At 37.7% G+C, this 12229-nt stretch overlaps 1 protein-coding gene across 1 annotated transcript in view; it reads right to left on the bottom strand.

The window, feature by feature from the left end:
- Window positions 1–3949, bottom strand: part of ITGB7 (integrin subunit beta 7) — a 35277-nt gene extending 31328 nt beyond the window's left edge. Inside the window, exons 1-2 of the mRNA XM_015817145.1 lie at window positions 3919–3949; window positions 2666–2739 (exon numbers count right to left, since the gene is read on the bottom strand). Of these exons, the coding sequence (XP_015672631.1) occupies window positions 2666–2739; window positions 3919–3949 (105 nt within the window). The remainder of the gene's footprint in view (window positions 1–2665; window positions 2740–3918) is intronic.
- Between the last annotated feature and the right edge of the window lie 8280 nt (window positions 3950–12229).

The following is a 12229-nucleotide window of genomic DNA, read 5'->3' as shown; positions in this document are numbered from 1 at the left end:
TGTACTCTTTCTAGAGTCTCAGCATCTTTTTTACATTGTGGTGACCAAAACTGGATGCAGTATTCCAAGTGTGGCCTTACCAAGGCATTGTAAAGTGGTATTAACACTTCACGTGATCTTGATTCTATCCCTCTGTTAATGCAGCCTAGCACTGTGTTGGCCTTTTTGGCAGCTGCAGCACACTGCTGGCTCATATTTAAGTGATTGTTCACTAGGACTCCGAGGTCCCTCTCACAGTTACTACTATTGAGCAAGGTGCCACCTATGCTGTACTTGTGCATTTGGTTTTTCTTGCCTAAATGTAGAACCTTGCTTTTTTCACCATTGAATTTCATTTCTCTAATATTAATTCAGTATTTTTAAAGATAGGCGAAGAAGCAGTGGTAGACCACAGGAATGAATGAAGAAAAGGCAAAGATGTCCCAAAGGTGTTTTTCCAAAAAGGCAAGTGGACTTCCTTGTTTTTTTCCCTTGAAAACTTTTTACTTCTCATCCCTTCTTCAGAACTGAAGAAGCTTCTTGGATGAGGTGAAACGATTTAAAGGGGGGGGAAATCAAGAAAGTCCACTTGCCTTTTTGGAAAAGCACCCTTGAGACAATCATGACTTGGATGATTGAGAATCTCCACAGACAAATGGAAAAAATCCTGCTTCGTAGAAAGCCCTGCCCTGTTGTCTTGCTGCTTAGATGCATTATTTTTAGACAATGATACTTTGAGTAGGAAAGTTGCCTACTTTTTCCTGTTTGTTGATCTCATACAGCTGTAGGCTAAGCACAAGTGCAGCATCTCCAGCTTTTCCCATGCATGGCACTGCAGGCATGGAGAAAGCAAATGAAATAAATGAATTTGGGCTTGCCAGGCAGATGCAATCAGGTACACAAGGCCAAAACTAAAGACATCTGCATTACAGCCAGTAAAGTCAGCTCATATAACTTGATTCCCTGATATATTCTTTTTTAAAAAACCAATCCATTAGAAAGGATTAAAATAAATAAATAATGGCATTTTAAATTATGCCTTGATGACAAAAACAAGGCCAGCAGCCATCTGGTTTCAGCAGAAAACAAACCGTCTGGGCTGGCCAGCCTGTTTTTGTGCTGGGGAGCTAAGAACAAAATGTGCTTTTGCAGCATCTGAGCATGTGTAGTGATATCACTGAAAAAACTCTCCTTTGCAATAGCACATAATACAGGAACATGCAAGCTCACCCTATTTCAGTGGTAGGCAACCTTGGCTCTTTTATGACTCGTGGACTTCAACTCCCAGAATTCCTGAGCCAGCACGGCTCAGCTTGGAAACCTCTCCCTTTCCCCTCAGCATGGCTGGCTCAGGAATTCTGGGAGTTGAAGTCCACGAGTCATAAAAGAGCCAAGGTTGCCTACCCCTGCCCTATTTGGTCCTACTTTGTTGCAGACAATACTTTGCAAACATGCTAATGATTGGAAGGTCCTTTTGGTGATGGGTGTAAATAGATTCTGGGGGAACTGAGTACAGGAAATTCTCGACCACAATTGAGCCCAAAATTTCTGTTGTTAAGTGAGATGTTTGTTAAGTGATCTTGCCCCATTTTATGACCTTTCCTGCCACAGTTGTTAAGTGAATCACTGCAGTTGTTAAGCTAATAATACTGTTGTTAAGTGAATCTGGCTTCTCCATCGACTTTGCTTGTCAGAAGGTCTCAAAAGGGATCACATGACCTTGGGACACAGCAACGGTCATAAATATGAACCAGTTGCCAAGCATCTGAATTTTGATCACGTGATCCTGGGGATGCTGCAAAAGTCGTTAACTCTGAAAAACGGTCACAAGTCACATTTTTTCAGTGCTGTTGTAACTTTGAACAGCCACTAAACGAACTGTTGTAAGTCGAGGACTGTCTGTACTGATCTGGAGGGGCTAGAGTGGGTTCAGGGAAGAGCAGATAATGCAGAGGAATCAGGATGGCTCTCACTAGGGTGTCAAGGCTGGAGAAAAAATGTGCCTGTCCCATTGCCTCTTCTTATTGTGCTTCATTTGAAGAACATCTCCAAAAGAGATGACGAAAATCCAAATCATAGAAGAAAGACTTAGCCAGCCAAAGAATCACGGCACTTTGGTAGCCTCCAACTTCCCACGGTTGCCTGAAGTGGGCAGCTGCTGTTGAGTCTTGCTGACTCAAGTCTTCACACATCAACTGAGACCGAAAGGGCAAGGGGTGAATCGGAGGACAACCTTGCCAGTTGCTGTCTGCTGACGTTGCTGCCTTCAAGGAAATCTTGCACCTTGGCAAAAGAATGCAGCTGCCTGGCTTAGCTTCACCGAGAACTCCTCGACTCAAAAGCCCAAAGATTCCTCCTCGAGGTTCACCTTCCAACTCAGTGTGACTACTCAAGAGGCAAATCAGTGAGCCACCGGGAAGGAAGAGATACAAGGCAGAAAGGCGGCAGGTTCGGGTAATAATGTTCCTGCTTCAGGTTGCTAGAAATGTATGCTCTCTTCATCACCTCTTAGCTGGCTAGAGAAGAGAGGGCTGAAGGCTACCTCTTAGCCACAAAATACCCCGTCTTTCAGCTCTGGATGCTGGTCTTAGAACAAATGCCTTCTGAGTCCGTCTAAGGCGATGTTGGAAACAGGACGGGGGGGGGGGATGAATGGCAAGAGAGGCTCACGAGACTGAGGACTTACCGGCTGCTTGCACCAGGCACAACTGGGGTGTGACTGAATGCACTCATGGCAGGAAGGCTGAGGCTGGCAGGATCCTGAAAAGGAAACACAAGCGACCACAATGAGGCCTGTCGCTCTCCCCACCAAGTCTTTCTTCCTCTCTTTCCTGTTCTCCCTTCCTCATTCTACTTTCCAAAAATCCATAAGGTTGCACAGACCCCATCTCCTTCTTTGGATTCACTTCCTGAAGAAGCCCTAAAGTGAGGATCTGTCAGATGGCATTGGGTAAAGCCATTCCCTTGGAATAATGGATTGGGAGTTGGGGGGCGGGGCCGCCCATAGGATTTTCAATCTGTTAGTCGGCTAGTGGCAAGCTGAACTAACAAAGAATGGCCCTTCTAAGATGGCTGCCTGGCATTGATTTGAATTTCAATGTTTTGTATATATTTATGTTACATATTTATATAATTTATATCATGGGTGTGTGAGTAATTGGTTCATTCTAGGCTAAATCCTGTAAGACAGTAAGTATAGGTTTGTCAGACAAAACCTTTTTCATTTTTCTCATCCTGGTATCTAGAAGGAGGAGGAAGAGGAGGAGGAGGAGGAGGAGGAGGAGGAGGAGGAGTTTCTGTCTTTCAGGCTATTGAAAATAAAAGCTTAAATGATAACTGGGATAATTTGAATGAAAGCTTCCGGTCTACCCCAGGCGACAGGGTCCAGATTGCCAGTGAGTCTTGCAAGCAGAAATCTGCCTTTGAAAAGGTTTAATGATTTAGCATCCAAGCCACTCAATAAATGAACTTATGAGTTATTTATTTGTCCAATATATATATAGCTGCACATCTCACAAAGCAAGCGACTCTGGGTGGTGTACAACAAAAGTGTGATGTATGTCTTAGTGGCCCATGGACAACAATTAGTGTGGTCTTCCACTAAAGTCTCCTTAGACTCTTTCCTAGATTCTCTAGTCTTTCTCCTTTTCTGATTCTAAATTCCTCTCCCTCCAAATACAATAATAGTGCAAAAGTTATCCACAGCCAATAAATCTGTCAATTACTCCAATTTGCCAACATTCTTTCCTGATCATCTCTTTCAACATGACATTTCCATCTTGGAAGTCTCAAAGTCACCTGAACAAACAATGGATCAGGCCAGTGTCATTGCATGGCAAGCAGTGAATCCAGAACCAATACATACAACAAAGTCAATACAGAACTGCAATATGGACAAAGTTTGGAACTTTTATCTCTCCACACAGGTCCCCACATTACCAGTCTCTGTTATCTTCTCCCCACACGTCATTCCTTGGAGTGTAAGCAGAATCCCCAGGCTCACAGTCCATCCATCAGAAAGCATGGCCTGGAAAGTAGTGGAAGGAAGGAGGAAAAGAAAGGAAGAAAGAAAGGGAGTGAGGAAAAGAAAGAAAAGAAGACAAAGAGAGATTTTTTTTTAAATGGCTTTCTTCCTCACCCAAAGAGCAAGATGTTAAGATCACTGTTACAGTCAAAACTTGGGGGAGGGTCTAAGATCTAGTGGTTGAACATGGGTTTTGCATATGAAAGTCCCAGGTCCAATCCATGGCACATCTAAAGAGTTGGGGTTTTTTGTTTTTAAAGTATCAAAGTTGTGAAATAAAAATCTCTGCTTGAAAACTCAGAGGGACTTGCCAATAAAAGTTGACTATACTGGATTAAGCAGCCAAATTGTCCCATCCAAAGAGACTAAAGATATTCTGACTTGCTTGGCTTTATAAATATGATTTATAAATATAAAGGAACCCAATTTCAGGTAGCTTCCTAAGAATTTACCTATCCCATTTTGAGGTCCATGGATATATTTACAATCTGGAAATGCAAAGACTGGCAAGTTCTTGTGAATTCTCTCTCTCTCTGTGTGTTTCTCTTTCTTTCTTTCTTTCTTTCTTTCTTTCTTTCTTTCTTTCTTTCTNTCTCTCTCTCTCTCTCTCTCTCTCTCTCTCCCTCCCTCCCTCCCTCCCTCCCTCCCTCCCTCTCCCAATTGTTGCACACATACAATATTCTCTATGCTGCCACCCAGAATGCCATATTGTGAAAAAAGGCATTGAGCTAATGAGGTCAATTGCTATAGAATGGAAGGGTTTTTAACACTGTTGCATCCTTTGTATGAATTCACTCACAATAGTGTCATATTCATGCTTATCATTGCCATATAACTTTAATAGCAATAGCACTTACATACTGTCCCACCGTGCTTTACAGCCCTCTCTAAATGGTTTAAACAGAGTCAGCCTTTTGCCCCCAACAATCTGGGTCCTCATTTTACTGACCTCGGAAGGATGGAAACTGAGTCAACCTTGAGCCAGTCAGGATCAAACTCCTGGCAGAGGGCAGAGTCAGCCTGAAATACTGTAATCTAATCACTGCACCACCTGGCTTGAATTTAATACACTGGGAAATTAATGAAATGATGCAAAACTGTATTTCAACATGTTTTTTTTTCTGTACAACATAATGAGTCAAAATATACATTTTAAACAAGCAAGTGACTTGCCTGCTTTGAGTCATTTTCTTCATAGATAGAGTTAGGAAATATAATGGAAAGTTATTCTTATGACTTGAGTCAAAGAAAATCAAAGCTAAAAAATACTCCACCCTAACTGTTTCTACTCAAAGTATTTTTGGAAAGAAGTGATTTTTTTTCCACAGATAACAATTAGCTAAATCGTTGCTCAACATTCCACAAAGTAGAAGTAGAAACAAAACAACATTTAAAGTAAAATTAGGGGTAAAGATCATATCAAAGCAACTAAAATATTCACCAGATTAATTTTTTAAAATTATTTTCTCCTCTGCAAAAATGCTGCATTTTCCCCAAAATAACCACAGGGTACTCCTTTAAGAGTAACAAACATATTTAAGCACTTAAAAGATACAATTATCATCTGCTGAGTTGGCTTCTCTTCAGAGTTTCCAATACTCAGTCATAAAAGTATTCCTTTTCCCTGTTTTATAAGGAACGCTGAAAAACACTTGGATATTTTTTGCAGTGCTTGAACTGCATGGATATATATGCTAAATAAAAGGTCTGTTCTGTTACATAATTTATAACCTCACCAAACCCCAAATTTAACAGTAAGAGAATTGTATTCTGCATATCAGGGATCACACTGGATTTAAAGTTCTTGTCCTAAGATTCAAAAATCAGATTAATAGAAACTATTTCTGGAATTGCCTCCACAACTATAAGCTTCTGGCTGGAAATGAAAACTTCTCTCATTTCCCATGAGCCACACTACCAAATTTTCAAATTTGTTACTTCAACACACCCATTTCGTTCCTTCAAAAATAAATTAGTCTAGCTGCATAGATATTAAGAATAATTTCTTAAAATTATTATTTCTTTGCCTTGCTAGGACTGCAAAACAGAAGAGAAATACAGAAATACAAGTTTTTTAAAAAAAGAAAATGAAAAAAATGAAAGAAGTTCAAGTCAAATAACAATTATTACAATTCTGTGAACGTTGCTACAATTCTATTTTTAAACAATAAATTGAACCTCAGGTTTATATTGTCAAGTCTGTCTTTTTTTTACATCAGAAAAGATACAAAGGTACAAAATCAAAGGGTGCCACATTGTTCAGCCATTTTTGGCTACACAAATGTTTCTCTAGCAACAGTTGATGATCTTTTAAGCAACAGTCCAGGTATAGCATACATAAAATTCTATACTGAGGAATTTAAAATTTTTGGAGTACAGTTTAACACAATATTGGCATCTTTAACCTTTTATTTCTTTCTAAATATCTGATTCATGATAAGAATATTCAACCACTGCAAGGCAACCTATTAATGTATCTTCAAATTTATTTTATCTCCAGGATAAAAATAACTAATCTTTTAAAACATATCCCGAGGGATGCAATAAATCTGGAAAAAATATTTTGATAAATAGATTCCATTTTAAAATCATAGGAAATATATTTCACGTTGTTAAAAATCTGAAGCCACAGATTGTTTAAAATGGGAAGTTCCAAGTCTATATCCCAGATTTTACATGAATTACCTATGTTTAACTGCATTAAGTTTTAAATTGTCGGTGAAATTGAATTGTTGACTTAATCTTTAAAAAAATTGCCTAGTATATTCAGAACTATTGGTTTCTGAGGTAAGCCATTGCATCTAGCCCAGAGAACCTAACTGATATTCTACTCAGTGTATTGCCATTCAGTTGTCTTTGGCAAATTATATAGATTTGATTTGTAACTTTTCAAAAGTTTTAAAAGTGCTATTAACAGTTAGCTGATCTGTTAACTACTTCTGGGATTTATTCATGTATTTATTTTATCTTATAATAATAATAATAATAATAGTAAAGTTGGAAGGGACCTTGGAGATCATCTAGTCCAACCCCCTGCTCAGGCAGGAAACGCTATACAATTTCAGACAAATGGCTGTCCAGTCTCTTCTTAAAAACCTCCAGTGTTGGAGCATTCACCGCTTCTGGAGGCAGGTTGTTCCACTGGTTAATTGTTCTAACTGTCAGGAAGTTTCTCCTTAGTTCTAGGTTGCTTCTCTCCTTGATTAGTTTCCACCCGTTGCTTCTTGTCCTGCCTTCAGGCACCTTGGAAAATAGCTTGACACCCTCTTCTTTGTGGCAGTCTTATTTATCTTATTTATATAGCTGGCCATCTCACAAGAAGTGATGGGCTGTGATAAAATGAAGGGGACATATCCTTTAAGAACAATTAGCATTTCAATATAGAAGAATATATTGCCCTATGCACAGAGGTGTGAACTATTTCGTCAACATTAATTTAAAAGCTTTCTCTTCAGCAATGCAGCCTCCTTGGGGATGAGGACCACCATAGACCAATAAACGACTTCTCCTATAAGTCCCAACGCTGTTGTGTTTCCAAAGGAGTGTAAGTAATTTGTCTGACTACTGATCAGAAGGAAGCTCTTTTGAAAGCAAACTCCCTCCCCCCAAAACCAGTCCAACTCTTATGAAAGCATGCTCATAAATTAATTCTTACTGTATTTCATGAATCTTATCCATAGGTAAATATGCAAGTGTAAAAAGAGTGATTTAACAGCCCGTCACTCACTTTTCCTGCCCCACCCTGCTCAACAGGAAATAATACAGTAGGCTGAATTTGTAAAAATGTATTTTAAAGGTAAAGGATTCCTTTAAATAAGGATGAAAGAAAATAACCTACAAAACCTGAAAGTGTAATAGAACTGTACAACATGAGGGACTATGTGGATTCTGTTTAAAGAGTGAGCAAATAAAGGATGCCAGTGCGAAGAAAAAAGAATTAAATCAAAACTCTGGATTCTAAAATCCTGTTTTTGAAGCGAGTCAGAGAACCACAACTGTTTAGACATTGGTATATACCTATGGAAGCAACCATATAGAGAACAAATAGAAACTTTAACATTTAACAGAAAAATTAATCAGTGGAATGACTTGCTTCCAGAAGTTATGGGTGTGCCATCACTGGAGGTCTTTTAGAAAAGACTGGACATCCATTTGTTTGAAATGGCATAGGATCTCCTGCTTAAGCAGGGGCTTTGGACTAGATGACTTCCAAGGTTCCTTCCAACTCTGTTATTCTATTAAGTCCTTTTTGTCATTTATTTATTTATTTTTTACTTATGAAGGACTTTACACTATGGCATGACAGTGCTTTTGTCATTATAAAAAAAACCACACACTTTATTATTTAAACTGCTATGCTTCTCTCATTTAGTAGATAATAAATGAGCAATGGGGATTTAATTCATCTGAAACAGTGCAGAAATCTTTTACCTCGCCCAGCTTAGGAAATAATGCACCGTATGGTTCTGAAGACTCTTTAAACACATGCCTAAAACCTCAGCTAAAACTGATTTTGATGTTAATTTCCGTTATATTTGGCTTTCCGATAAGTATTTTGCTTGAGGTTAGTGGATAGTAACAGATGATACCACAGCTCACACCTGCTGTGGCATTAAAAACAGAGGGTGTGGCAATATTTCCAGACCAAGAAGATTCAATATATAATGGGGTTGTTGTTTTTTTGAGGTCTGAAAATAAAACTCTAATTGTTGTTTGTATATATATTAATTTCCGATACAAAATATAACCATATATGCAGTTTTGTGTGGTTATAGAGCTATTTTCCAATAGTCCTTGAAGAATTGCATCAAACTATTTCACCTTTCACTACCTATTAGATTTAAAAAATTCTTTTCAAATAAATGTATACAAGATTATTATTTATTAAGATACCATAGACTCTGAAGTTCAATAATAATACTTCGGGCAGAAAAACAGAAAAGGAAATACTTTAAATGATAATTAATTAACAGAGTCTATAGATTAAAAGACCTGGGAGAAAAATATAGAACAAAATAGAACAAAAAAGAGTTGATATGGTTAATTTATTATTAAACAGCCAGTTTGATGTGTTTAATGTTATATAGAATATTTTGTTCAACAAAAGGTTTGTTCTGCCCCTTCCTCTTTCTTCTCTCCCACCTGGTATTAGTTTACATTTTTTGCCACTAGTTATAAAGTGCAAACACACATTGCTTGGATATTGATTTTTATCTCTGTTGAAATTAATAGTATTTAAGCATACCAAACATCCTTTAAAATCCCACCAGCCTTCAGAGATCGTGCTTTTTAAATCCTACTCATTTTTAAAAGACTAATCTAATCACATGCTTCAAAATAAGATGGATCAACTCTCAGGTATGCTGGCTGGAAAATTTGGAAGTTGTAGTAAGGTTAGTGCATCTGGAGTTTGTGAGGTTAAGATGGTGACATAAATAGTAGATGAAACACCTTATAGGGGAGATGGATGGCATAAAAATTTAAATAAATTAAATAATGATCATGCTTTTTATGAAGGGCTTTTGATATCAAAAGCTTGGCTTTTTTTCTTAGTTTGGACAATAGGGGCTTAGAACTGATGAAAGAATGATGATTAGTAAATATTCATGTAAAGTTGCTTTTATCATAAGATTTGTTCGTTGTAAGTCCCCTTGCCTCAGTTCATAAGATCAAGCATAAATGCTGAAATCCATCTTTGCAGTCCAGGAAACTAGAGACAGTCCCTTCTGAGATGCCTGCCCTGCCCACGACCGCAGACTCAACTGCCTCTTACCTGATAATTGCCTAGCCTGTAGCTCTTCCTCCTGTCTGCCAAGGTCATTCCCGCATATCATTACCGACAGTATCAAAAAAAGTTTGGTAATTGTTAAATGAATAATAATACGTGCAGATGTACCACACTGGTTTTCCCCTCTTTGCACCTTAGCTTTTCTTTTAAACTTCCCTTCCACTCATTTGCTTTGTAGCTACTGGAAAAAAAAATTCTAACTCAGTTGGGCTGTTTAAGAATTTATCGTTTGCCTCTTAGGGATTTTCTCCTTTAAAAAGAATATTTCAGTGAGTAAACAAATTTAGCAGTTAGATCACAAGTCAACAATACCAGCAGTGAATATTTCATAGATTTTGCAGCATGTTCACAGCTGTAGAAAAGAACTATGCATATAGGAAGAGTAATATGGAGCTTGATAGGGGAAGCTAAATCTTTCATCCAGTACTTCTACATAAAGAGTTTAACCTTATCACAGTTTATCAGCCATAACTGTCCACCTTCAGGCTATGGGAACTGTTGTATTGACAGCTAGTCTGTGGGAACTCAGAGCCTTCTTAATGTCCAAGACGAAAGTTTGTTACACAACTTGAAATGGTGAAGAATAAGGCAGGAGATCATGGTTTTATTTGATGACCAACCAACAAATTGAACAACTTGTGTTGAGTGACTCTGATTGCCATAATGTCCAAAAACATGTCAAAACCAGCACCACTTCATCTTTAGGAGAACTCTGCAGAACCGTTTAGGAATACAAGCATTTTATGGTGTGAAGGAAGTTTGAAATGGCCAGAGGTATTTCCATCATTTACAATATTGTACATAAACAAACCAGAAAAACTAGAGGATCTTTTTTGTATACCATACAGTTTGCTCATAATAAGATATGGAGATTGATATAGTGAGGAGATATAGAAAGATGATGTTTAAACTACAATTATTTCATTATTTAGCTATCCCCAAAATAAACACTATTCCATAATCATCAGAACTATTGGCTATTTTGAGCATTCCTGTTTGGAGTGACAGATGTTACCTTTTTGCATAAAAAAGCCATCTTAGTGCCTAGATTTGTAATTGTAATAAGGTCTTCCCGGTGATCGGAAGCTATAGTGCATTAAGTTATTATTATTATTATTTCTGGATTAAGCTGCTCTGTGATTTTACATGTTTACTTGATTGCCTTGGTCTGTTTGTATATGGTATAATTCTTGAAGATTCTCTGGAATGAGGTCTTCTAGAAATTTCAGTAAAGAGAGCAAGACATAAGAAACCTCAAAATTCTGATTCAAGTGTCTTTTGTTTGACTAATAGTAAGAACACAACAGGATTTATTTCTGCTAAAACCAAAGAAACAAAGAAGTGGTGTTGAGTGACTAGTCCTTTTAAAGATGCTGGTTGTATTTAACAAAGTGTTTGAAAAGAATTCTCTTTCCTTACAAGCCAAACATTTCTTCGGAATAACATTTGGGACCTGTTGAGTTTGTCTCTATTTGGCTTACATTGACTAAATGATCAGAATTACAGTTTTCAAAGATGAACTTGCTTTCACAGAAATAGGCAGATTTGCTTAGCTGCGTGTGGAGACATCGTGTGAAAAATAAAGATATTTCCTCTGTGAAATATTCATCTGTCTTCAGAGGACATCTTGTTTTTACTCAAACATTAGTTATTCATTTAACTTGATGTGTATGAAGTGATTTTATAGATAAGGGAGGGGAGTAAGGATGTGGAAGGGCTTATGCTTCCATCATGCTATAGAGTTTTGTCCTGTGAGATTTTGGAGTCACAGACCTCAGGGAGTAGATAACAGGAAAGAGAACAAGTAATTCTCAGTTTCCACCTATTGCTTCAAGATCCAAAGATCACATCTTCAAGATCAAAAGATCACATCTTCCATTTCGCCCATTTAATCATCCTATCACTTCAAAATCATGATGATAAAATGAGGAACTTTGTGATTGGTTAACAACTACCCTAACCTCTTTCTATCCTTCCCCAAAACTGACACATAATGATAATAACCTCAGATAGATGTTCATTTTTGAAAAAGGGTATTTCACTTTTCTTACAGCAATTTTCATAAATAATGCTTCAGAATGCAAATAGGGTGGTTTCTGTTGCCTATACATCTTCTCATTCCCAAAACATCTTCTCTGGTTTTCCACCCCTTTAGCAAAGGTTTTTGGTGTTGTTGTTGTTTTTTTTTTGGCTTCCAGAGATTCAAATCATATTTCTTTTTTTTCCCCCTAAATATCTCCTGGGGGTTTACTGATTTTGAAGATAGCAGGGACAGATTGGACATGGTCAACGTGACCATTCAAAATGCAATATATTTCACCTTTGTGTTCCCAGGTTTAAAACAAATGTAATAATCTAGCAAATCCAGTTGTGGATTAGAACCCCGTAAAAGATCAGGACAAGTTCCTGTTGATAAATATAGCAAGATGGGCATTGCA

The sequence above is a fragment of the Protobothrops mucrosquamatus genome, unplaced genomic scaffold, assembly GCF_001527695.2.
Source record: "Protobothrops mucrosquamatus isolate PMUCROS unplaced genomic scaffold, P.Mucros_1.0 scaffold555, whole genome shotgun sequence".
NCBI lineage: Eukaryota > Metazoa > Chordata > Lepidosauria > Squamata > Viperidae > Protobothrops > Protobothrops mucrosquamatus.
This window is presented reverse-complemented; position numbering and strand designations above follow the sequence as displayed.